Source organism: Eutrigla gurnardus (genome assembly GCF_963514095.1).
Source record: "Eutrigla gurnardus genome assembly, chromosome: 7".
In the NCBI taxonomy this organism is placed as follows: domain Eukaryota; kingdom Metazoa; phylum Chordata; class Actinopteri; order Perciformes; family Triglidae; genus Eutrigla; species Eutrigla gurnardus.
In genome coordinates this window covers 14,022,355-14,049,058 of record NC_139921.1, presented here as the reverse complement: position 1 = coordinate 14,049,058, position 26,704 = coordinate 14,022,355, and the positions used below count along the sequence as shown (strand labels likewise).

At 41.5% G+C, this 26,704-nt stretch overlaps 1 protein-coding gene across 1 annotated transcript; it reads right to left on the bottom strand.

Annotated features, from left to right (window-relative positions):
- Positions 1 to 1,014: 1,014 nt before the first annotated feature.
- Positions 1,015 to 26,375, bottom strand: kiz (kizuna centrosomal protein). Its single transcript, XM_084014032.1, has 15 exons — positions 26,221 to 26,375; positions 25,621 to 25,683; positions 23,438 to 23,600; positions 22,065 to 22,142; positions 20,142 to 20,766; positions 19,807 to 20,059; positions 16,765 to 16,884; positions 15,925 to 16,089; positions 14,609 to 14,759; positions 12,423 to 12,579; positions 11,896 to 11,958; positions 10,487 to 10,570; positions 10,099 to 10,159; positions 3,453 to 3,499; positions 1,015 to 1,615 (listed from the first exon to the last, which is right to left on the bottom strand). The coding sequence occupies exons 1-15, from the start codon at positions 26,370 to 26,372 to the stop codon at positions 1,527 to 1,529; spliced, it is 2,271 nt and encodes a 756-aa protein (XP_083870158.1). The 5' UTR covers positions 26,373 to 26,375; the 3' UTR covers positions 1,015 to 1,526.
- Positions 26,376 to 26,704: the final 329 nt, after the last annotated feature.

Sequence of the window (26,704 nt, the reverse complement as noted above, 5' to 3'; positions counted from 1 at the left end):
TTTCAATCAATATTAATACTAGAAACTAGGATCCATTAACCTTGTTCAGTCTATTCTGAACATTCCAGTGTGAAGAGTATCAGCTTAGTGGTTGTGACACTACTATTTCAGCTAAGTGGCTGAATCATCCAAAAAGTAGAGGTATGGCCCATTTTAAAATGAGAAGCTTCCCTCAGGTTCCATATATTCTCAGATGTTGTTTGAAGTTGAAAATTGGTTTGTTATCATTATTCAAATTTTTTTTACATCAAGTGGTATTGTAGGAATATCATACAAATACATTTGTTTTCCATCCTCTCTCACTCAACATACAATCTATATCTTTTGAGTCCCAATAACCAGAACTGAGCTTTGTGTAAAGTCAACCTGAACAAGTAGTTATGTGTCTGACTACACTCCCTCTAATTTTTTTTTTTTAATGTTATTGTGTTAGTACACATCAGTAGAATATAACTCCCGCTGTGAGCTATCCGTCGCACACAAGTATCTGTTGACATACTCCTTAACATGGGTATTATGTTAGGGAGCCTTTTAGCAAACTCCAAATTATTCTGCCACAGTCCCTTTTCTGTGGTGGGTCAGGGCTGTCTGAAGCCATTATTGGTAATGAATGTGGAGTCCTACTTTAAAAGGTTCAGGCATGTAAAGTCACCTAAAGCTGACTAATGGAATCCTGCTGACACTGAATGCCATGGGCTTTTACCACATCCCAGAATGGCGGTTTTGGAAATTTACACTACAGACATAATGAACTATAAATGTAAACTTGGGATGGTAGCCTCCCACACAGTGGCTCAGAGTTATTAATAGATACAGAGCGTTCAATGTGCTGCAAAATGATAAAATGCAAAAGACTATTGTGCGGTTTCCACAACAACCCTGCTACTTGTGACTCATTTACACCATAATACAGTCAGGAATTTAGACATACGTCTTTGTGTTTCTGCAGCATTAAAGAAGCAGCTGTGGAAACGTGGTGTAGAAGCATTTGTTGGGGGGGATCTAAATATTCTGAGTTTGTTAGCGCTTCAACACTTTGTGCCCTGGGAGATGGGCCTCTTCAGCAGGTTCACAGGTCGCACAGCAACGTGCAGAGTGGCCATTGTGCTTTGTCATTTCACAGGTGACTCACATCACTACACTCGAGCATGCTGGAGATAGAGCACTCGGAGATGCTTGCGGCATTCAAAATGCATGATTTTCAACCTAGTGCAAACAAATAGCTTTAAAAGATCAGTTTAATCTATTTCGAGCTGTTATTATGAGCTGGGAGAGTTGTTCAGATAAAGAGACTGAAGCAGGGTTAACATCAGAGTGTTGGACAACTCTTCACGTACTTTACCCAAGCGTGAGAGCTGTCAACTTTATTATTTGTTTTTACGATACAGTGTGCATTTGATTTACAACGCAGGCCCACTAAAATAATGGTCACAGGGTGAAATACTGTGAGCCAATCTGCAGCAATATAATGTAGTGCATTTAAAAAATATCTGTGTGGGGGGGGGGGACATCAGTCACCGGAGCCATCAATGGTCATCATTGTTTGTGTTGAAGGGTTGCGGACGTAACGCTGCCTCGATCTCCGAGTTGCTGTCATCTGATTCCCCCCAGAAAGCTTTACAAAAAGGTGAAGAGAAAGAAACACAAGATTGCATTATTTGAGCAGAATGTTTTCACGGCCTTCAAATGAGCTATAACCTTTTACTTCGTATCAATACTTTCTTTAACCACTCAAATATATGCTCTCTATAAAAGTATACTGGGATGAAAGCGCCGAAGCTAAAGCTTACCTTGAGTTTTGATTGCACAATGAAAATCTTAACATTCTACCTTTTATGCAGTCTAAATATGTGTTAAATCCGTATCTTGTTCTGTAAATATGGATGAGAATGTAGCACTCAAATGTACATATATTGAGATTGAACTGCTCGAGCCATATTCAGAGAGAAGTCTGTAATGTTTATGTATTGAGCAGCTCTGCATGGTCTAAAGAAACTGATGTGATATCTGGGTCTATTTAATCTTTAGAGCAGTGGAGTGAAAGTTGCCATTGAAGAACTAGGATGCAATCTGACACCAGTGTGTCACTGGCCTCTGTTAGAGCCAGGCACTATTTAGATATATGTTGATTTCAAAGCCAAAAATGATCAGAGATGTCATAGCAAAGAAACATGTCTGGCTGCTCCCATGATAATCTGCTGTGATCTCTCAGGGTGTCCAGCTAGGGCAGTTGTTTAAGGTTCAATCAGTGATGCAAGAACACAAAGTAGTCCTGAAGTAGGACCTTTTTTAAGGACCATACCAGTCAAATTCTGACTTCTCTCCATTAGCAGATATTCTCCTCTCTCTCCAAAACGTGTGCATCAGTGTATACTTTGGTAAAGCTCACTGCCATTCATGTTGAAAGAGTGTGTAAAAACACTCTACGAGACTGTTAAATCGCTGGGTATAGGTAACGCAACCTTGTGAACACCACATGTTCTTTATTTTATCTGAAATTGCTGTATTACTCTAATAAAAGGCATTCAAATTCACACCTGAAGCTAGAAGCAGGTTCTAGGTGAACTTGTTGTTAATGTCCGGCTGCTTTCAGTGTACATAAATGGCTCGGGTGGAGCTAGCCGATAATATCCTTGCTGGTATCCTTGATGAACAGCTACTAATTCACTTAGACAAGGACCGAACACTTGTGTCTATTATATAGCTATGTTGTGGTTTCTTTCTTTCGACAGAAGTACTTATTGTAAGTCGCTTTGGACAAAAGGGTCTGCTAAATGCAAATGTAAATGTAATATCAAGATCGAGAGAGTCGAATTTCAGTGTACGCCAACCTCAATAACAAGCACACTCTCTCAGCACAAAGAACACATGTTCCCTTGGCTGCATCCCAAAAGTTCTCTGGCTGGCTCTGATTGGACTTTCTAACCAGGAAGCGAGCGGTGAGATAAACAATGAGAAACTGCTCAACGTCGCTTTATGATCCGCACTTCAATAGAGAGAAAAAGCCAAATGTTATTATACCTGGAAAAATAATTTCTTACAAGAAATTAATTTCAGCTTGAAGGAGGATTTTAAAGACGAGGTGAGTTTTAACTCACCTTAAACATTTTCAGGTACATTCAAAACGTTCATTGAATATGGACAAAACATAAACAAATGATCTAAAAAAAGCAATTTTGGTAAACATGGTAGAGGTTTATGTAAGCTTGTAGTAACATGTAGTAACACTGGTATGGTCCTTTAAGTTATGTAGTATATGATTATGGTACTTGATGACAACATATATCTCAACTTTCAGTAACCTGAATTTTCCTTCATGGTCATTATTATTTTAACACATACTCAAAAAAGGTAAAACTATAATTACAGAGAAATTATATCACTTGGAGTTAGAGGCTGTAATTAACCTCGTTTTTGACACATTCCATTGAAATGACATTGTTTATACTCACCTTTGGACTGTAAAGTAGAGTGAGCCTTTGAGCTATTCTTTTCTTTCCTGGAAACACAAACACAGTTATTAGCCTTGTAAAGTTACCATCTTAGGCTTTCTTTGGAAAAGAAGTTCCTATTATAAACAAAATCAGCCAAAAAAGTAAAAAGGCAGGCAGACAGTGTAGCAGAGGGAACTTCCTTGACTCCTGTTGTAATTGTGCCAAAGGACTTCCACAAGGCCCTCTATTCAAAAATAGTCCAAAGTCGAGGTTGCCAGGTTCCCATAGCTCCGGTGATATCGCTATGTAAATGTGTGACCTCCGAAAAGGCTTTGATCTACCCAATGCATATGCAATAAGCCCCCCCCCCCCACCACTTTTAAAGGGCTCCTCTTTAATTTACATCATCACAGAGCCTATTGAAAAGCCCACAATATAGACTAATCATCTCCCAGGTTAGCATACATATCCATATAGCTTATTTGTTTGAACCCCTCCATATTGGAGCTGTTTTGGCGCTTTTCTTGGAAATGGGAAGGAAAAAAAAAAAAAAAGATGCTGAGATTTAAGCAGATGAGCTGTGGCAAAAACGGTTGCGTGGTATGTTCCTCCATCTGCATCAATTCAAGCCCATGACCTCTTTGATTGTCATACTCAATCACCCTCATCTCGGCTCATGCAACTGTACATTGAGCATAAGGACCAAATTAGTCTCCGTGCCGATTGCTGCCTTCTAAACTATACATTGCTGATTTGCGCCTCTCAAAGCAGAATAGGAGGAAAGAAGATGCAACTCTGATTGATATCTGTGAACAGATTACTTGGTGCTAAAAGCAATATACCATGCAATCCATATAAACAGTATAACATAACCTTTATATTCATATGCGGACAGGACATTTGGATGATTCTTGCATTTATTCAGACAGCATGTTGAACCTCAGGTGCTTAAAATACTAGCAAATCAAAGCAGAGGCTGAGCAAGGAAAGCAATGCCAAAAAAGACACAATGACAGGTAATCATCTTGCACACAAAAAGATGAATTATTTTAGGTACTGTTTTTGGTTTGCATTAGCTCCCTAGACTATACTATGCTTAGGAACAGCAAAGGTTAGCTTTTTTTCTTGTTTGGTCAGTAGGAAATTATCCAGCCAAGACAGATGGCAATATACTCAATTATTTTGATAAAAAAAAAAAAAAAAAAAAAAAAAAAAATCACAGTATTGTACTGTTTTGACCACTGCTGTACAAAGCTGGATATGAGAATACTTTTGGATGGTAACTGTAAAAAAAACAGTATGAGGAATATACTGTATATTAATAAACATACCGGTATATAAAAAGACATCCACCTGCTATCCGCGCTCAGCTTTTCAAAGTGAATGAGAGATAAAGTACGGCCGCCGAAGCACAACTAAAGCACCGGGACTATACTGCATCCATTTATAACCGTCAGACAACAGATCTCCAGCAGAAACTGCAGCAGCAAAAATACCACCATAATCTATACGATTGCTTCCTCTCTTTTGCCACAATAATAGCTATTACGGAGAGTAAATTGGGCTTTTCTTTTCTTGAACCCCCCCCCCACGGGATGGGAATGGTCTATCAGCTGTTCCACTTCAGTGAGGGACAGGACTGATTTCAAGACAGGGCTATTACCATAGAGAGCCCAGTCTGGATCTGACCCCACCAATCTAATATTCCGTTTCCATAAACATGTATGCCAGTTCATCTTCTGCTGAGTTTGCCTTAATTGAGGCAAATGATCTGAATATGTAAGACTGGGCCGGCCAGTGTTTTACAAGCTCTGAAGAGGTGAATGTAATGTGTAAAATGATGCAAATTACAGCTATTGTAATCTTTTTCTTTTCTTTTTTTCCACCCCAATGCCGCTCGCCCATTCTCCTTCTCTGGCCTTTACAATTCATATTGTTGTTTATCTCGTGTTTTAACAGTTTTTGTGTCCGTTATGCATAGCTGAGTCCACAATGACCTTTAAAATTGCATGATGAGTTTTTTTCCCCTTACACAGACAATTGGGGCCTGATGCCAGTGTATTTCCTAAATCAAACCTCCATCATGTTTCGTCAGTTTGCACCTGAAAAGCTCCTGAATTTACGTATTTTGAAATTTCACAATTGGGTTGTAAAAAGGGCAATTTATGCAGGATAGTGATACAGTGGTATACAATGTGCAAATCATTACATTAATAACAACTAGCGCAATCATGTAAGCACATATCTCAGGTACATTGCAGGTACAAACACAGTGGATCGACACAGTCAGTCAATAATGAAAAAGTGGTGTGTTTTTTTAAAGAACACATCAGACTGCCTTGCATTTCAGTAGCAAGTTTAAAGTGCTCTTGATGCTGTTCTCTACATCTTTAGATCTGCTGTTGCACACTACATTTTTTGTCATTTGTGACATTTTGCTTTGTTTGCAACTCAGAGAAAGTATTCCAAGTCTGTTTTACTAAATATATTTGCGATATCGGCTGGTATCTCTACTGTAACAAATACATATGAACTACGACAGTCAAGACACACATGACACCTTTTTTAAGAGCGTGTCCAGTGTTGTAGTTACATATTACAAAAAAATAGCACATGGACATAGACATCTTCATACAGAACACACTGTCCATTCTGCATCCTTAAGCAATTGCTAAGCAAGACTAGGATGTGTTTCTTGGACTCACTGAAGGCAGACGGAATGTAATCCCACAGTCACATTAGGGAATGTGAGGAAAACAGAGGAAATAATGCTTAGCAAGCATTTAATGCTGCCTTGCACACACAGATAGCGAGAAAGCTGCTTTTATTTACCCTCGCTTTTTTTAAGCTCCCGCCACCCACACACAAATGCTAATAGCACAATAGCACTTTTGCACAGCGGCGCTTGTCTAAAGGTAAAGGGAGACCCATCACCTCATCATTCCCATCAACTCCTACTCCCATCCCAGCTATGACCCCGCAGAAACATTGTTTAGGCTCCGTTTAGATGTACTCTAACAGGCCTGAATGGCAGCAGGATATTGCGCTCAGTGGGGGCAAACAGTGAGAGGCAACCAAGAGTGCTTGGTGAGTGGGTACTCTCTAACATGTGAGTGCTCTCTGCTGGCAACAAGTAAGTACTGCAACTCAGAGGAAGCGGTATTGGGGGCAGTGATTTCAACACAGTGCGCTCTCCTCCTGACTGGTGGTGGGCTGCTGGAGACAGATCATTCATCTCATGTTACATTTTGTTTGTGCACCATGACAAGCAAAACGGAACATTATTTGCACATTGTCCTTTTTCACTAAATGAAATTCAATAACACACAATATTGAAATAAACAAAGCACAGGGAAGGTTTGAAAGAACTTTGTGGTAGTTTATGTAGGACAGTGACCTCCTCTGGTTGGAGCCTCCAACTGCCTTCCTATATAGACACTTGTCTTGTTTGTCCGATTTTGTCCTGGCTGTAATCTTATTCTTCGGTCTAAACTTGAAGAGCTCAACCAATATATGGTCAAATGTTAAACAAAACAAAAACTTAGTACAACATTTCATGGTATTTTCTAACAGGATATGTTCTCCAAAAACAACATTTGCACCAGTGAGGATTTAATGCTGCCACAAGCACCATCTATGACCCATCATTCTATAGTTAGATTTTTAACATGGGTTTCCCCTTCATTCACTGTGCATGATCTTGGAACAGGAATATGTCTTTCACAACCTCTTTGTTTGTTACTGTCTCTCTGTCTCCCTCTATCTCCCACTCTCTCTTTCAGTGTCCCCCTCCCTTCCAGTCCTTTCTCTCAGCTCATGTCCCTCTCATTCCTCCAATACTTTCTCCCAGTGAGCTGTCAGATCCACACACATTAGCTCCCCATGAGAGAGAGAGAGAGAGAGAGAGAGAGAGAGAGAAAGAGAGAGAGAGTGTGTGTGTGTGTGTGTGTATGCGTATGTGTGTGTGAGAGAGAGAGAGAGAGAGAGAGAGAAAGAGAGAGAGAGAGAGAGAGAGAGAGCAAGAGACAGATAGAGAGAGTGAGTGAGTGTGTGGGGGGCCTGATTTTGACATTCTGAGTGATTTGAGGTCGAATGCTTGAGCACATCCTGTTGTCCAAGGCAAAGCTGTAAACCACTAATTGTTGAGTCAAGGTTTTTGTCAAGCAGGCACTAGGCAAAACAATCATCACACCTGCTGATGGCTGGAGGATTTTGTTTTGTGTGTGTGTGCGCGTGTGTGTGCGCGTGTGTGTGTCTGTGTGTGTGTACACATGTTTCCAAACAGGAAAGGGGGGGGGTGTAAAGGTATTAAAAAAATAAAATAAAAATAAGAAAGGAGTGGCATCTGAAATGCCTACAGTAGAAAGGAGCACAATGATTCTTTGCACGAGAGGAAGCAGTGGCATGCACTCGCATACAAAAGGGGAACAAGTGGTCTTTACATGGAGTGCAGCTGCTTATTAAGACTCACTCCTTCGTGCATTATTCCTTTCATCCCCACTCAACCACAAAGTGATTTTACTTTGCCACTCACAAAGACAGCAAAAGATTTCTAATGGACAAATCAGACGCTTCCCCACGAGTTATAATACAATAAACAGCAGTCTATGAAAGTATCTGACTGAAAAACACTGTGTGGGAGAGAGCAAGGAAGAGAGAGATAGATAGAGAGAGAGAGAGAGAGAGAGAGAGAGAGAGAGAGAGAGAGAGAGAGAGAGAGAGAGAGAGAGAGAGAGAAAGAATATGAAAGACCTCAATTCTCTCCCAACACCATAATAGTGAAATGAGCACATATAAATGTGTTAAGAGTATCTCTTTGCATCTTGTATAGACTGCATGTATTTAATCTGTAAAGCTTATTAAGGCTCTAGTCATTGCTATGCAAAGCAGCACCCAGTGCTTTTCTCTCGCTTTTCAGCTGAGAGCAGTGTTTGGCCAATAGGACTGGCCCCCCGCCTCTCATTCTGCATTCATAACATGCAACATTTGCACAATGTATCTCTCAAAGGCCCTGAATAGAAGGCCTTAATACTCATGTAAACAACTGCAAACCAATTACTTAATGAATCGGGCCCACACATAATGAGGAGCCTCACAAAGGGCTATAAATGCATTTTTTGCACCAAAGCCTCTGCTTTAAACTACAATCCCTCTGCTGTAGTCCAGGCTTAACTGGCAAATCATAATTATTGTCTAAGACAACAGAGAGGAAGCCATTTTTGTATTTCAAGTCCAACTCCGTCCTCCTTTTGATGTCACTCATCAGCTCGCTGACAAAATAAAGCAAATAATTAACAAGTAGGAGGGGAAGGAGGGGAAGAGGAAAACACAGGAAGACAGAGAGGAAAAGGGGCAAATAGATGGAAAAAGGACAAGACAGCGAGAGAGAGAGAGAGAGAGAGAGAGAGAGAGAGAGAGAGAGAGAGACAGAGAGAGACAGAAACAGGGCCAGAGTATGCTGCAGTGTTATGCTTCTGCTCAAGTGCAGGGCTTCCAGACCACTTGTAGAAGCAATAAAGCGCAAGAAGTGGAATGCTTAAATTTAGCAGAGGAGAAACAAAGAAAAGACGGCGGAAATCAGTGTATGACCAAAGAAATCATTATGGTCATAGTGACTGGTCACTCCTTCCTCCCTAACCAGTGGGATTACAATGTCAGACATGCGCACCTTCCCATTTGTCCAATTTTTGCCTCTGTACAGAACTTGGGTCTCATAATTCCTCGTGTCATTCTCTGTATCAATCAATTCGTTTTTTTGTTCCATAAATTTTCTTGAAATCGCATATATTGCGGGTATTCCCTGCACATTAACGACAGGAGGACAGACACCACCTGAGAGGGTCTGGGCCCCGAAATTGGCTCATGTTTATTAAAGAGTGTGGTCACTGGGGCTGGTAGTGGCAGACATCAGCCGCTATGAGGACCACAATAGAGCCTGCCCATTAGGCCCTTCCCTGGGCTAATAGGCAGACTGGGAGTGCCTGCTTGCCAGGCCAGGAAGATACAGACTTCAGCCCTTGTGTCAGCGTGGTGCCCAGTAATCACATGAAATCAGAGAAGATTATTCCTCATAACGTTTACCCAGCCATTACGACAGCCCAAATGGGTTCGCAGTGAAGAGGTGCTCTGAGGACCCGACGTGCAATTGCAGATTTGATGAAGTCGTGTTGATATTCAAATGTAACTGCGGTGGTGTTAGCTACCACCATGCTATTTATCATTAGATCTTCTTTTCCAACCCACTTAAGGCCCTGATTTGAGCAGCCTAAATGCCTTTTGAGGGTGAAAAATGAAAGGACATTTGTCCTTGTCAACACTCGAGTCCCCTTCTTCCAAAATAGTTGTCTCCGATTCTCTTCTTGACATGATCTGTTTGCCTTCCGACAACAAGCCTGAAGACAGCGAGATTATGACTCAAAGTTATTTTTTGTGCTTGCCGGGTTTCGCTTTTTTGATTTCTAAAACCTGGCTGAACCCAGCAAACAGTCAGTGAGAGGGGCTTTGGGGGCCTTTTGTCTTTGTAAGCGAGTTAATGGGTGGCGCCCCCTTGATCTTATGGAAATGAACAGGGAATTATGAGAGCGGCCATGCAAATGTACATCAACCACTTTGGTGTCTGGTGGCCCATTTCCTGTGGCCCGTTGAATAATAACAATGTTCTTACCAAGGGTAAGGGTCTTGATGTGAGGAGCGTTTGGCCCTCCCAAGGTCCTCTTCCTTTATTCCTTAAAAGAGCAAACAGGGCCAGATAAAACCATTTGATTTGGACATTTCATCACAAACTAATCTACAATACATTAACATTATTATTAATGTGTATGTAAGCCTTCTGAGGGGCTAAGACATATCTTGATTTGCACATACAATTGTGTGAGAACACATATATATTTATATTACATGATTGGTAAAAATGAGATTATGAGCCAAAATTAGGTTGAGAAAACTTAATTGCATTGAACTTCCTTATGTGTTGTGACAACATATGGCAAGTTTTGACCGATGGATTCCCCATTGGTCAACACTTGCCTGGTAAAGTGGACCGCATCTCTTACCTGAGAGGCCTTCGTCGTCCTTTTCAGAATTCTGCAGCCTTTCCGGCATGGCTGATTGTTTAAGTAACTGATAAGCTTTTGTCTCTGTTCAGGGACACACACACACACACACACGCGCACACACACACGCACGCACGCACACACACACAGAGTCAAATATTTGCTTAAAACCCAGGTTTCCAACTTTCAGAGGTTTCTGTGTTTGATGAGACAACACGCTTCAGTAGCTGAGTCTTTTAGTCTCACTGCTGAACAGAGCGGGTGAAAACACTGCGCTCAATCAGCTAAGCTGTTGATTCTAGCCTACAGTATGTAGCAACTGTTTCCATGAGACAGCAATCAGCATCCCACATTATCTCAGCATCCCGTACCAGGAAGGCAATGATTGATTTTCTCTTTTAAAAACACTCATAATTACTTTCCCGCACAGTAAAGTAGGTGTCATATTAGAGAGGAGCAAAGAGACTCTGCTGGCTTTAAAAAAAGAAAGAAAGAAAAGAGAAGTACGTGTCATCATGTTGCTAAACACATACCAAATCAAAGGAGAGCGCAGAATTGTGATCTCTCATGAAAACGTCCTAACATTTTTACTGGGTTCGTGATAAAAGTGTCACTTTTAATCATGTTCTGAAAACCATATTATACAGAATTTCCAGGCACCCACAGTATCTTATAGTGGCATTGCTTTTACACATAATAAAAAAAACAACCTTCAGTGTACAGCTGTGCATGGCTTGGCAATTACTATCAGTTCCAAGGTCATAGTATTTGATTTTGACATTGATGTTGCTCACCACAGCAAACTCCTTTCCTAGTAAAATCTTTTGTCATGTTTTCTTTTTTTTTCTTTTCTTTTTTTACTGGTGATGTCTCTTTTGATTAAGTGTAGCGATCGGAGACTCGACTCATTTTGCTGGCTGTGCACCTCAGGGATGCAGACACATGAAACACCCCGTAGGATATCAGATAGCCGTGGTTAATATAGGATTGCTTTACATTTCAGAGGTGAAGCTTAGAGATGGGCACACCGACTGCTGCCAGGATGCCTTCACATGTAGTATTTTTCAAGTCCAGCCTTTCCAGAGCATTGTTTAGAAGATAATGAGAACCTATGACAGATCTCATGCACTTCCCACCTGGCGTCCTGACAATTAAAGCAGCCGCGTTATGCCTGGCCAGCGAATTATCAACTTTGCCGGAATGCCTCGGACTGGGCTGAAAAAATAGCTAGTGTTTTCTCGGAGATAATTAAAGAGAACTAGCACAACTCTTCAGGTGGTACTTTGACCCTGGATTCACCTTCATCATCATGCCACAGTAAAAGAGCCCATTATTCACTGCAGTGGGAAGAAAACAAACCACAACATAAGGACAGTGTGAATACTGGGGCACCGGCGATGCCTTTTTACCTCTAATAGGAACACTTTCCACAGGGCTTTCGTCCTGGCTGTCCTCTTCAGTACTTTGTAGTTCTGTAAGAAAGGGAAACGCATAGTGAGAAGCAGTGGCAGGGAGGAAGGGTGTCTCGGGATAGAAATAGGAATGGGGGGTCTTTCTTTAGCTTTGAATAGAAGCCTGTAGGAAAACTGGGCTGTGAGGGATTAATAAAAAAAAAGCTCTATGGTGAAATTGATTTCTTTCATAAAAGCAAAGTTTTAGTTCTCGGCAGAGGTGGTTTGCAAAAAAAAATAAAAAATAGCCGCTACATCTGTTCCTGTTAATGGTCTTGTTTATAATACTGTGTTAAGACAGACAATGTGGAATGTTTTGGACATTTGTGGGAATCTACTGGCAACTGTAACAAAACACTTGCTGAGGGGAGAGTTTTTCAATGCGAGATAGTATAGACAGTATAGCCATTCCTCCATAACAATACGGAAATACCACTAATTAGAATACGCCATGTCTATTATTCATACTAATAATTTCCACTCACCTTGGATCTGTTGCTTCTTTAGCGGCCTGGCGGGCTTCACATCACCGTCAGCCAGGAGAGAAGGAGGACCACGCGAAGAAGACAAGTCACTCTCGTCCTCTGCTGAGGGGCACTCCTCACTGGACCGGGACACAAGTGTCCTCAGCAGCACTTTGGCCTGTGAGCAGCACAAATTAAAACCACACTCTTAATTGTTCCCATTTTGTGAAGGAAGTGTCAAATTGAACTCTCGCCGATTAGGCAAGTCATTTACTTCGGCCATGGCTGCTCGCACAGAGGTGCAGCTGCAGTGTGTTCAAACGCCAAGAGAAAATAACTTCAAATTCTCTCACTCGTTTAACTAAAAAAAAAAAAAGATTATTACGCACACATTCGCTCCTGCTCTCACTCTCGATCACATTTTTTTCTCTCTCTCTCCCTCTCTTCTCATCCATGAGATTAGAGAAGCGCCTAAAGAATGCAATCACCCTGGCGTTAATGTGCAACACGTTCCAGATATCTCCCCTCTTGGCTGAGAGAATTGAGACAAACTGCTCTCTTCCTCCCTCTCTGGCTCATCTTCTTTTCTTTTTTTTTTTTTTTTATCTCTGGGGAGATGAGGATACACAATTAAGAGGAGCTGTTCTGGGAGATGAGGAGCAATGAGATGCCACACACCGATTTCCTTTTTCTCTACTTTCTCCCTCCCCCGTATCAAATCCTGCCATCATCATCTCTCTTTCGTGATCAAAGGCTGCCTCTCAGCCTCAGATGGCCATTTGCAACTTTTAATGAGCACTAATAGGGAGGGGATGATCAGGAGGATTTTGACAGTGACAAACTTAAAGTACATTGTAAGTTGTTATCAGTAGGTCGCAGTGAAGATTGACAATGCGCATGCTTTCATTTTCCTCGAGGGGAAGAGAGGCAAACACATGCCAATCTGAGCTTGCCACTCGGTATTTGATGTTGCTGCACAATAAAAACTGTCTTGATCCTTGTCCCCGATATCCGTCTTTGTTCTTTTTTTTTTTAGATTTAGTCAAATGTAACATGGGTTGAGGGCTCTCGCGGACCCACTGCATTTTAAATATCAATGAATGCAACTGTTAGCACTTGAATATTCAAAGGGCCTCTTTGAGTGTGTGCATGTGAGCTGCATGCTCCCATTTGTCGGAGTGGCCAGGCTGTGTGGCATTACGTGAATGGAAATTTCTGTTTGCTCTTGTGTGAGGGGAGTAAGCTGTTGTATGAGAGGACAGAGAGGAGAGAGAGAAATAAAGGGAGAGAAGGAGAAATAGAGGGAGAGAGAGAGAAATAGATGGAGTGAGAGATAAAGGGGGAAAAAGATTTTCACTCAGGCTTTTCCAGATGCACTTGGATACAATGATGTAGATGGCAGTGCCTCTCTTCCTTTTATTAGTTCATATTTTCAAGAGGCTCTACAGTCTCCCTATTTGCCTCTATCATTACGTCAGAGACGCAGAAACGCACATTTCCGAGCCAAAAAAAAAAAAAACACAAGGTGAGTCTGCAAAATTAATAAGATAAAAACCCTGCATGGTATGCAGATAGAATAGTACATTTCCTGAAACAGTTTGATTCTTGACAGCTTCATTGGCATTATCTTTGTGTTTTAAGTCTGAATATGAATTGTTGATTTCTGTCTTTGCTTAATTGAGCTTGATCTGCACCAGGTCAACAAGAGGGACATTTAAAATAATCTTGTCCGATGTGGAGAGGGTCCCGATGGCTCCCTCGTTCAATCAGACCCGGCTGATGGCTATATTTTTGGTTAATGCCAAATTAAAAGCAAGTGTTTCCCACATGAATACGCCACATGAGATGAAAGAAGCCAAGCAGAGGCTGTAATTTGCAATTAGCACATGGGTCAGGGTTTGCTTTCTGTCTAGGTCAACGTGTGGAGCAATCTGATCGGCAGCCAGGACTTGGTTTCAAACACCAGACACAAAGAGGGCACTCAGTACCAAGTATAGCTCTCTTCCAAGAAAAACATGCAAAGAAACAAAAACACTAGTCTCTTTGGATAAAAGAAAAATAAGGCATTTTACTGCAGTCACGTGTGTGTGTGTGTGTGTGTGTGTGTGTGTGTGTTAATGCCCGCTTGCTTTTGGGAGTGGGTGTCAGTGAATGACCTATCTGTGTGTGTGTGTGTGTGGTGGCAGTGTATGTGCCTCCAACGCTACCTGGTGGCTGTAGGTGGCATGGCGATCCAGCAGCAGCGGCGTGAACAGCTGGACCAAGCGCTCAGTGCTGAGGACACGGCGCTCCTTCAGCAGAAGGGTGTGCTTGAACCAGCGATCCCACAGCCGAGCGGCATCAGGAGGGAGGCTGGCGCTGTGGTGAGGGTGGGGGTGGTGGGAGAGAAAGAGAGGCTGTCTTACTGAATACACAGTGGGATATCTGTAAATATCTTACAACAACTTACAGTGAAAGATTCTTTGATTATCAAGACAAATGTGACAATTATGTGAAGAAATTAGATTTGTCACATTGCTTTCTTTCTCAAAAGTGTCCTTGCTAGTCCATCTTAACACTTATAGATAAAACAAATAAAATAAAAATATACATATATAAAAATAATTAGAAATGTATCATTCCAGTTAATCATTGAATAGACACAGACGGCAATATAGTACCTGGTTGAGAACTACATAAAAAAGGTCAAAGAGCCAATAGGCATCTCAGCAGAAAAAGAGTGGGAGACTGCCAGATGTGTCTCTTTGGATTGAGTACATAGCAGGGAATGTCTCAGTGAAATCAATAGAATAGTGAAGCGGAGCATGGATTTGGCTCAGTGTATGACTACTCATTATCCAAAGGACTGGAAGTCACAGATAGGGCATTTTAATTTACTCATGACATTCACCCATGCGGTGTTACCACGCAAGGTGTCACCGCAGATGACCTTTACATTTCTGGACAAGGGAGACCATATCGAATGGCATGAAACATCTCAGTGACTGTTGTAAGTGTGTGCCCTCTCCTGGTCAAAGAATAAAAATAATGCACAGGCAGCAATGCGCTCATTGTCTGAGAAGTGAAATTCACTTTTAGTGTAAGTCAGTTCTCTGTCTCTCCGAAAAGAAAAGTACATTACCCTGTAGCTTTCAGAGCATTGGTGTTTGTGCTCTCCATTATTCCATTATAGCACTACTTATTAGGAGAGTTGAAACTGGCATTGTCTAGACACAATACACACACACTATATTGGAAACTATATTGTATCATATAACTATTTGTTTTCCTGGTATCTCAGATGTTGCAGTTTGTGAGAAATTAAACACAATGCAAAGTAATATTATGCAAACTGTAAAAAAACAACCTTTATCTGACTACAGCTTCACAAAAATAATCAAACCTGATTGTGCCATTGCTATTTAGAAATCCACAAGTTTCATCAAGCTAAAAAGAAAAAGAAAAAAAAGAAAAGAAAAGCATAAATACGTGCAATTACACAATAAAAAAAATGCTGACATCAGTCGATACCCGGAGGCCTTACCTTATTGCATTAGGCTCAGTGCTGGACTGGTGAGCACTCACTAGATCCTGTGGTAGCAGGCAGCCCTTTGGCGTGCTCCATGACAACCTCTGAAGCCCATGAAGGATGACTGCTCCACATGCTTCAAGGTCCTCGTCATTCAAGCCCGCTCCACCGTTACAAAGGCTGTCCAATATATAAAGAGAGGTGTCAGCTATTGCCATGGAGCCCTGAGCTCAGCCTGCGGGTCAGGAGTATATGGAGTAGGCTACACCCAACACTTCACACACACACACACACACACACACACAGTATACAACTATGATCATTCAGACACATTTGCTCACATGATATCATAGTGAGAGTAAGCATTACACCGAGGGTCATGACACAAGACTCTTTTTACTGGTGAAGATGTTGTTGACATAATTTACGACACTCGTGTTTGCATAGAAGGGGATAAACTGGGTTGAAAACGAGTGAGGAAGCTTTCATTTTCCAGTTTAGCCGTACTTTACGACGAGAACTCCAATTATTGTAAATTAATCATGCTATGAAATATAAAAGGCTTATGAAAAATAAGCCCAGTCTTATGAAACACATTCTCCATCCTCAATCTCCCTGACTCTCAATAACAATTCAACAGGGCGGTTACTGTAACAATCCCATGTGTCTGAAAGCCCCTCAGAAATAAAGACGTGCACATGTTGATGATGACACTTCATCTAAAGTGAGAGCCCTTGGCAGAAGGATAATATGTTTTCCTCTTGTGCACAAACTGCTCCATGGTCGTTAAATAAATATACACAGCATTTCATTTACATGGGGAGGGAAGTCTGAGGATAGACAGGAATGGTATACCTGATAATTTTATTGAGTTGTCTTCCATCAATGGAAGAATCCGAGTACACACTGGTCTGCTCACCATGGAGTCGTCCTTCGATGCTGTCTAGCAGATTAAAGAATCCTTCCTGTGAGAGACTAAATACAATATCCATTAATGTGGTGAAAAGAAATAAAAAATGGAGGAGACCATGCGATCGATGGGCCTGTTATTGGTAAAAAAAAAAGAAAAAAAAAAAAAGAAAAAGAATAGAGGATGCAATTTGATCCAAAACTCTGTGATGTATTTTCCTTGAGGTACTCAAGGACTGCTGGAGGAATCTGATCATTAGAAGGGTACTGCCACATAGCAGGACTTCAACAACTCAAACTAGTCAATGGCGCCACATGTAAAGACGGGTTGGATGGGAAAAGCTTGGGAAACTTGGCCTTTAAAACTAGTGTTTGTTGAATAAGATCCTTGCTGCTGTAGCAAAACTTTAAAAAGCAGCTTTAAACAGTTAAATGGCTAAACATACTTGATTAGAAATATGTAATGAGAATGACAAATTAAAAAAATACCATCATAAATTAAAAGGAAAAAAATGCTCCCAAAAAGGGGGGGGCATCAAAACTATTTCTTTTGGTGAGAGATTGACGCTTTAATCTAGTCCTGTGTGGGGCTTCAACATCAGAAATGGATGCCTAATACATGTGGATATTGGGAATCCATCTCTTTCTCAAGCATTAAGCTCTGGGTGGCCCTCATTGAATTCTCTCATGAAACCCCAAGCCGGGAGATCCTGAGCCCCCTGACATAAAAGGGGCCAAAAAGAATTTATGACAATCTCTAATGGGCTCCTGGGTTAGGGGTCAGCAAACAATTGCTCCCTCTTTTTTGCAGGTTGTTTCCTGGTAACATCCTGATTAAGCTGGCAGCTTGAATTATATCCATGACATTCTGTAGTGTGCAATCCGTCTGTGCTAATTCCTCTTCAGTGTGGCTGAAGTAGCATAGGCAAAAGCTCCATCTTTTTTCCCCCTCTCCTTATCGCCAGCGTGGGCCTTGAAATAGTCATCTTTCCCTTTCCACTTTATTTGTCAACGCTCTTCAAAAAGAGACCTTTGGTGAGGGGGGGAAGAGAATTAGTTTGTGTTTTCCTACAGACCTCTCTCTCTCCCTCTCTCATTGTATTGTTGCCAGCTTTCATGTCAAGGTCCCCAACCTCACTTTAGATGCTGCTGTTGTCCGCACGGCGACATCATCGGGAGCGTATTGTTAGTGAGGAGGAAGAGGTCAGCCTCTCTGCAGCAATATTGCTCTACAGTGTTCAGTACTGGCTCCGGTGTGATTTACCACATAGAATGGCCTCATTGTTGAGTGATTGGTGTCAGAGGAAGTGCACCTTGATGGCACAAACAGTAAACATAACACAAAGGAATGGAAAAATATACCACAAGTAAAAAATTGAGCTCTGACTAAATTTTGGGATATGGCTCGGCACACAAATACTGTGTGACAATTCAAATATAAAACTCCACTCCGCTTTCAATACAAAACTTCACGGTCACTTATAAACCAGAGAAGTCATCAGAGGAATCTTGTAAAAAAAAAAAATATGAATGTCCAAATGACATTGCAAAGCATTTACATTATTTCCAAGTTACATTCCATCTCTCGCCTCGGACTGGACTTCTAAGAGCTTAAATTGCATGGCATGCTGTCACCAACAAGGCAGAACCACATCCTGCAGTTCAGGGATGACATATTTGAGAGCAGGACACGGTGAAGCCATTATGATGAGTCTCCAAGAAGAAAACCTGGAGGATATTTCAGTCATGTACCCTTACTCACCCCAGCCATGCTGGAGGAGAAATATAATGGGATAATCTAATGAATTGCCCAGGCTTGTTTTTCCTGACTGTGAGTGGGAGACTGAATGGAGGGAGCGATATAAACTCTAACCTTAAGAGAGCGCACGAGGGGGGGGGGGGGGATAGCGACTGGATGCTCTCTGAGCTTTACATCAAAGCCTCTGGCTTTCTCCTCATACACAGAAGGCCTCCGTTTTAACAATGAAAGCTGCAGCCCCCACCATCATCTCCCCGATACAGGCTAACTGCAGTTCCTCTTGAGGTCACACTGTAAACATTATGGTAGGCCACACAGAAACACAGTCAGGAACATGCTAGACTCTCGGAGAGAAAATACAATTGATACATTTTATAAAATACACTACAAAATGCTCATTAGCATTATTAAGAGCATATGTGCAACTGGGTACTAAATGGAAAAACACAGCATTTAATAGTAAATAAGCATAATGTACAAAACCCAAGGACAGGTAAAACACAACCATAAACAAGGGGACTGTCCCTGACAATATGGTAGGGAAAACAAATGCACATCCAATACAGTTTTCTTCTGCTTTTTCAAGACCATAAAAGGTTCTTGTTGGAAAAGGCAGAGGCTCTGGGAGACAAACCTACACATGGGATTTTCTGTGTTTCTAACCCCATCCAAAATGATCCTTCAACTCAGAGGCCATCATCACGCTAAGGATTTGTGGCTGTAAGTGCTGTCCACATGCCCACCCTCCAGAACACTCTATGGTGCCACAAATTTCCTCCTCCACTGGGGACTTCCTGAGGTCTCTCAAGCAGAAAATTGCTCTGTTACAGCATTATCTTGGATTATGGCAATGTTGTTGGTGACAGGTCCTGAGCTCTCCCTATAAGATGCATCACTGCCACCACCGCAGCTGCCGCTGAGCTACAGAGAGCATGGTGGCATGGACCATGACTCCCAAAATCCTCTCTGTCAGCCTCTGATGTGATGGTGGCAAGGACTGTGCGGTGTCTTCACCCGCTCCTGTCTTTAACAGCGCTCTGTGGTTCAGCATGGCTATGCAGAACATTCTCCTTTCTCGGCCTGCTTAGCCTTAAATCTTGCAGAAAAAAAAAAAAAACACTGACTGCACTGTGCACGATTTAAGAAGTGTGTTGTCATAACGCAATCAAAATGTTAGTGTTCTTCTTCCTCTTCCAGACAACAATGTACAGAAGTCATGCATACAATACCTTTCCAAGGTCACCACTGGAGCTGGGGAGTCACAGTTTAACCGTGGTGTGTTCTTGGATCCGTCAGACAGAAGGGATGATTCAGGACTGTGCCGATTGCGATCATCACTCCCTGCAGAGGAGGCAATCGTCTCGCGTGCCACGCCCTCTGGTAGATCCTCTTCCTCAGATGGCGTCAGTGAAATGGACAGGTCACTAACATTGCTCTCTGACAGCTCATCAGAGCTCGGCGTGCTGACGCTCTCACATCTACCTGAATATAACCATATTAAATATTTAAGTAAAGACAATGCAAATATATTACAAGGTAGTAAGCGAGTAATAGCATTGCAAACCTGGCATATCCTGAGCTCCTTTTCCAAAAGTGGTTTGAGGCATGTAATGGCCGAGACCTCTCTCTCCATCTTCCATTATGGGTGGCTGATGAGCCGCCTCTCGGGAGTCTGTGTGCTCTGCAGGGGAATTCTTAGTCTTCATGAGCCTACTGCTGCTGGGAGACAGAATCTTCTGAGGCCCCGTCAAGGTCACCAGAGGTGAAGGTTCCTGTTCATCATCACTTCCAAATGGCACATTGCCAGCTGCGCCTGTTAAGGCACAAATCGATGGAACAGATGGGAGCACCGCCACCGTTCTTTCATGTTTGTCACTCAAATTACAGCCGTCAGGGGAATCGTTTGAGCCTGAAATGTCATCTGATAAATGTGCTCGGTTGCTGGCGGCATCCTCTCCGCCAACTCTGAAGTCCTTCAAAAGGCCACTTGGTAGACGTTCGCGGGAGTGCACGCTGCGATTGGATGAACGATGCAATGCTTGGTGTGAGTGTACACTTGTGGTGCCAACTTCAGTGTCAGACCCTCTGGAGGTCTGGCAGCCCATAAAAATTACCGCTGGTGGTTGTGTAAAATCCCTAGCTGGATGAAAGAGGGAGCAGTCCTGGTGCTGTCCATACACAGCTTCAACCTGCAATTGAAAAATAACCTATGAAAAATATTCATTTTCATTCAAATTCCCATCACCTCATAAAATGATATTTGTAAATAAACACAATTATTCAAAGGAAATGTCTTGCTTAGGTTGAATAAGCCAATTTTGAAAGAAATTCAACTCAAGTATGTTAACTATCCACTTTACAAATTTGAATAAATGTAGCTTATTTGGGACAAGGTCGGAATTCTTTTCACAACATCTTTCAGAAGAATGTCTCAGGATTGCTGTTTTAACTTTTCATCTTATTAGAAATCCTTTAGACAAGTTTTGATTCATGTCTGCAATGTCACCGGAGGGGTGGGAGAGAGTGAAGCAAAAAAGCCTCCCTCCAAACATAATAACAAAAAGCATGGCTTCTGTTTCTTTTCTGATAAGCGTCTTAAATACCAAACAGTTAGCTGCTTAATAACATTCACTGTAAACCATGCAGCCTGCCCAGCAGATCCACAAAGTAGGTAAAAAAAGAGGAAAAGTTAATTTCTTGGCTGAGTGATTCCATCGGTAGCTGCAGGGCAAAGTAGAAAGTGTTTCACTAAAGTAGCAATTGATTCTTCTATCAATCTGCGGCACGCGTGTGCTCTTCCAAGGAATGTATTAAATATGAAAATCATATCCCGTTATCATCTGTCTCCAGCTTTCAGCCCGGTAAGCTTCCCTTAATGAATGCTGCAGCCTGAGGGACATGCACACTGCCAGCCAATGGCTTGTATGCATAATGGAGTGACGGTACCATTTTGCTCATTACAATATCGACAGGCTGACGGGGGTTTTGCAAACAGTTACAAGTGACTGCTCTAGACAGCATGCTCCAAGTTATTATGAGATGTCTTGGACATTTCATCTAAAAGAGCTTTAACTGCTTTAAGTGAAGGGAGAAAGCAGCTATGGACTTGAACTACATCGCTTTTACAGATGCACCAGCTAGGATTAGACACCTGTGCTATTACAGATACACAGTTTAAATGTAGACTCCTCTACAGATTTACCAGGCATAATGTCTACTTGCCATTGTTATTCTAAACCTGAAAACACAGCTTGATATAACAGAGATTTGCATAAACCTTGTAAATATTTAAAAAAAGAAGGGTCATAAAAAAAAAACATATTTTCAAACATAAAAATGTGTAAACACACACACAAACAGGGGTCACACAATACATATTAGTAGATGTGACACATATAAAATAAATGACGTGCAAATGTGTTCATTCCAAACACAATATTTTTGTTATTACTATACTAATAGTTTATGTTGCACATATTAGCATTACCTTTTCTGCATCCAGCCCTTTTTCCATGTTCTTTTTTTTTGCTTCCATAAATTTGGAAATCTTTTTGAAAACGTCAGCCTATAAGAGATGTATAACGACAAAGATAACAGTGAGATAACACCAGAAATTGACAAAAAGAAGATCACGATATTTAACTGATGTGTGACAGGCAAACTGACGTCTCATGCAAACACTATTATAAAGCTGCGATAATGTTGTCGAATATTATCTGCACGTGGCGTAAAAGTAGAAGGTATGAAAGCAAAAGTGACACCGTCAAGCACCACTCAATCACAACGGGTTTTCCCAACTGAGTGTCTTCTGTGTGGCTGCTGACACCCTTTAACATTTATCTGACCGGCCACAGACTAACTCACTGCCCTAATCCCAACTCCAATTAAAAAAACCTAATGGCCATTCAAAGGGCAATTGGATTAGCTCAAACATCCCACACCTTTTCATCAAAATAATGGCAATTTACAGAAGACAGCTTTCATAATTTCGCATTTATCCACTCTTGCATTTCAATGGTTTGCACAACCAATACTAACAAAGAGTACACTGAAATTGTACGCACCTCAGGATGTGTGTATGTGCAACCTACACTGTCCATATCAGAATTGATGGTTTTCATTACACCAAAAACCATCAGAGTTAAACCAGAAAAATCTAAGAAGAACTAAAATGTTATACAATGGAAACAAAGAGCGACAGGACAACCAAAATAACAACAAAACATTTAGGACTCATAAAGCATCAAGAGGAAATAAACCAACTGCTTGAGGGGAGAGAATGACTAAACCTCTGGAGCACTTCAGAGTATCTATATTGGGCAATTAACTCAGCGAGTCATAATTAGCCAATTTTGTTAATTTGATATTAAGCTGTCAAGCACTGTCGTTGAGTTTTAAGTGATAATCTGACTGGCTCATTGTTTTCTCCCTCGTTCATTTGCTTGTCATGATAAATTGCACAGTTTGAGTGTTTACTATTGTCACATCAAGCAATTGCAAGCAAATATTTCTACTCTGTTAAAATTACAGCACGGCATTAAGGCAAATGTGTATGACATGCTACAATAACATGAATAAACAGTCCTAGAAATATTATAATATACTGTAGGGCTGTGAGTTTATTGTTCCTATTCTAAAGTCACAATATATTTTGTAACCTGCTAGAAAAGGGGCTTAATAGTATTTAAAAAAATGAGTACATTATAAAATAACATATTTTGTAAAAAAAAAAAAAGGAAATTTGTCTAATGGGTAAACCTCAATGGGATATGTGTTTGTTAAGATTGCTCGTAATAAAACTGCATGAGAAAAACTACTCTACTAAACAAATGAAATTGTGTGCGTGTGTCAGTGCTATACCTTTTGCTGTTGCAGCGAGCCATGGTCAGGACTATATTCCTTCATGCTAATTTCTATGCACTCCACATCTCTCAGAAGCTCAAGGTTTCTCATTTTTGCCCGTGCTTCCCTGTCAGAGATTTCCTTGAGATAACTGCGCAGTTTGGAACGCTTTATCTGTGAGCTGAAGGCAGTGGAGAACTATTATTCCAAAGAAATATTATCTAGGAACATTGTCAAAAAAATAAGAGCTTTTCACAAGAAAGGTTAAGCACAATGTTTTAAATTCAAATCTTATTCTCAACTCTCCTTGCGGTTTTGACCTGGCAGGCTAATATTTATGAGAATCAATTTACAATGAAAACAGGGCATTCAGCTTGCATCCAAAATGAGCACTATGCTTGTAACACACTACTGTGGTGACATATTATTGTTGGGAAAAAAAATCTGAAAAACAAATGATAGGGCCTGTTTCAGATGAAAATACTGACTTCATGACTATGCATCTATACTGTATACAAAATCATTATGCATATATACATACATAAATACATACTTACAATACATATATATGCATATATACACACACACACATGTATATGCAGTGTGTATGCATATATAGATACATGCATACATACACACTGCATAAACACAAACTGCTCCAAAAATGTAAGGGAACACTTAAATCTCACATCAGATCTTGATTAATAAATTATTCAAATATTTTTAAATCTTTACTAACGGTATCATTTGTTGAGAACAAAATTATGTGACAACAGTTAACGGAAAACAAAATCATCAACCCCATGACGACTGTATTCAAAATCACACATGAAAATCAAAGTTAAAAAAAATGAAATCACTGGCTGATCCAACTTCTGTGTAAATCATCACAGCAACTCATAAATTTGACACTGCAGTGTATTTGGCCTCTGCATGCCTCTTTGCTCTTCCAACAACACCAGGGATGGTGTCCTGGGCTTCTCCTCCTAGACCTGGATCAGGGCATCAGTGAGCTCCTAGACAGACTGGGTCAAGGGTCAGTCAATGGCATCAATGCCTTCGTCATCCAGGAACTGCCTACACTCTGACCACAAGAAGCACATATTGTGCTGCACTAGGAGGAACACAGGACTCACTGTATACAGTGTACGGTCTGAAGATCGATCTGAGGATTTCATCTAGGTACCTAACAGCAGACAGGGTTGGCTATGATATAGAGATATGTGCGACCATTCAAGGATATGCCACCCTATACCATCACTGACCCACCACCAACTGGTCATGGTGGTTGATGTTACAGACAGCATAACAGTCACCACAGAGTCTCCAGACTCTTTGACACCTGTCACATGTGCTCAGTATGAACCTACTCTCATCTGTGAAGAAAACGGGGCAGACCTGCCAATACTGCTATTCTCTGGTGAATGCCAATTGAGCTGTGGGGTACTGAGCTGTGAGCACAGGTCCCACTAGATTACTTCATGCCACCCTCATGGTGTCTGATTCGGACAGGTGTGTCAGAAACATGCGCACAAGTAGCCTGCTGGGGGGCATTTTGTAGGGCTCTGGTAGTGCTCCTCCTGTTCCTCCTCAGGGGAGCAGATGCCGGTCCCCCTACTGGATTGATGCTATTCTACAGCCCTGTCTAGCTCTCCTCGTGTAACGGTCAGTCTCCTGGTATCTCCTCCATGCTCTTAAGACTGTGTTGGGATACAAAGCCACAAAGCCAAGCTGCTTGGTACCAAACATGTGGAGGTAGCATCCACGGGGAGCTGGACTGTGCAACCTGATTGGGCTGCAGGTACAGCATCATGCTACAAGCAGAACACAAAACTAGAGAAGAATCGATCAGGAAGGGGAAAGAGAGAGCATTTGTCTAGGGCCACCACATGCAAAACAAATTCCCTTTTTGGGGTTGTCGTTTTTGCATCTCCATTTCACCTGTTGTCACTTTCATTTGCACCAAATCAGGTGAAAATGATTAGCAATCTATTCTGCTTCCTAAATGAACAGATTGATATATGTGAAGTTTAACTGACTTTGATGGCTGTGATGATTAAGTGTTCCCTTGATTTGTTTTTTTTTGGCAGTAATTATATATATATATACACACACACAAAGTAACAGCTTAATTTAAGTGAATGTATGGTTGTAGGGAAATGTAAATGAAGGTAAAAGATATAGTAATCTGAACAACTTACATTCTATTATCGGATCTGGAGTAAGCAAACAGTTCCCTCTCCAGATCCAGACTCCGTTTCTCCCTGCACACACAAGTCAGGAGAACTGTCACCCCACACATCACTGCATCATCTCCGTGGTTTGCTAGGCTAACTGAATTGATGGCTAAACAAACTGTAACCTGTATATTAATGTTGATAAACGAACGAGCGTTAACGTAACATCAGCTAGCAAGACATGTTTATGCTAATGTTGATATACTGGACGAATTAGCTACCATTAACTGCATACAAAAACATTAGCATTAGCCTCATGGGAACTTGGCTGTGCGGACGCTAACACTTCACATTGAATGTCATGTTAGCTTTCCGTTCATCTTCATGCAAGAATAACATCAGCATTACTGCTGTTAGCAGAAGGTGGCGTCCAAATTAAATAGGCTAATGAACACGATGGTTACATGGTGTCTCCCCCGACTTCGCGAATTAGCTAAGTAGCTAGCCTGTTAGCTCACTGTAGCAATGGGAGGAGGCGGCTACCGCCGGCCGGTAGAGATCACAACTCCAGTCCGCGGTCTGCACCAGGCCTTGTCCCTTTAACAAAAAAGAGGGACTGCTTACCTTTTATGCATGTCTTGCTGAATCAATGTAATCTTTTCAAAATAATGGCCATCGCAGCGCGCCATGTTTGCCATTTTCGTCTGCTCTGGCGCTACTCCACATCCCAGACGAGGACACGGTGGAGGATGGCCGGTGTTTACTGTGGTTACCATGAGCACCGCTTCCCAGAAATCCCTGCTGATAAACACGGAGAGCACGTGGTACGCATAGGGGCGCGAGCCCCCTCGATACTGCTGTTTGAACACGGTATATACAGTCGACATTAAAAGCCTACATACAGTCTATTTTTAAAACCTCAAACTAACTTGTACGTGGTAGAGTGTGCGGTTTACGACGAAAGTCGTCGTCCTGTCACAAAAGCCAAAAGTGTCAAGACAAATATGTCGGGTAAGATATAACTAGATATAAGTTTGAACGGTCCTATATACTGGCAGTGCTTACATGTCGTGTTTTGTTTACCAGTGTAAAATACAATTATGTATAC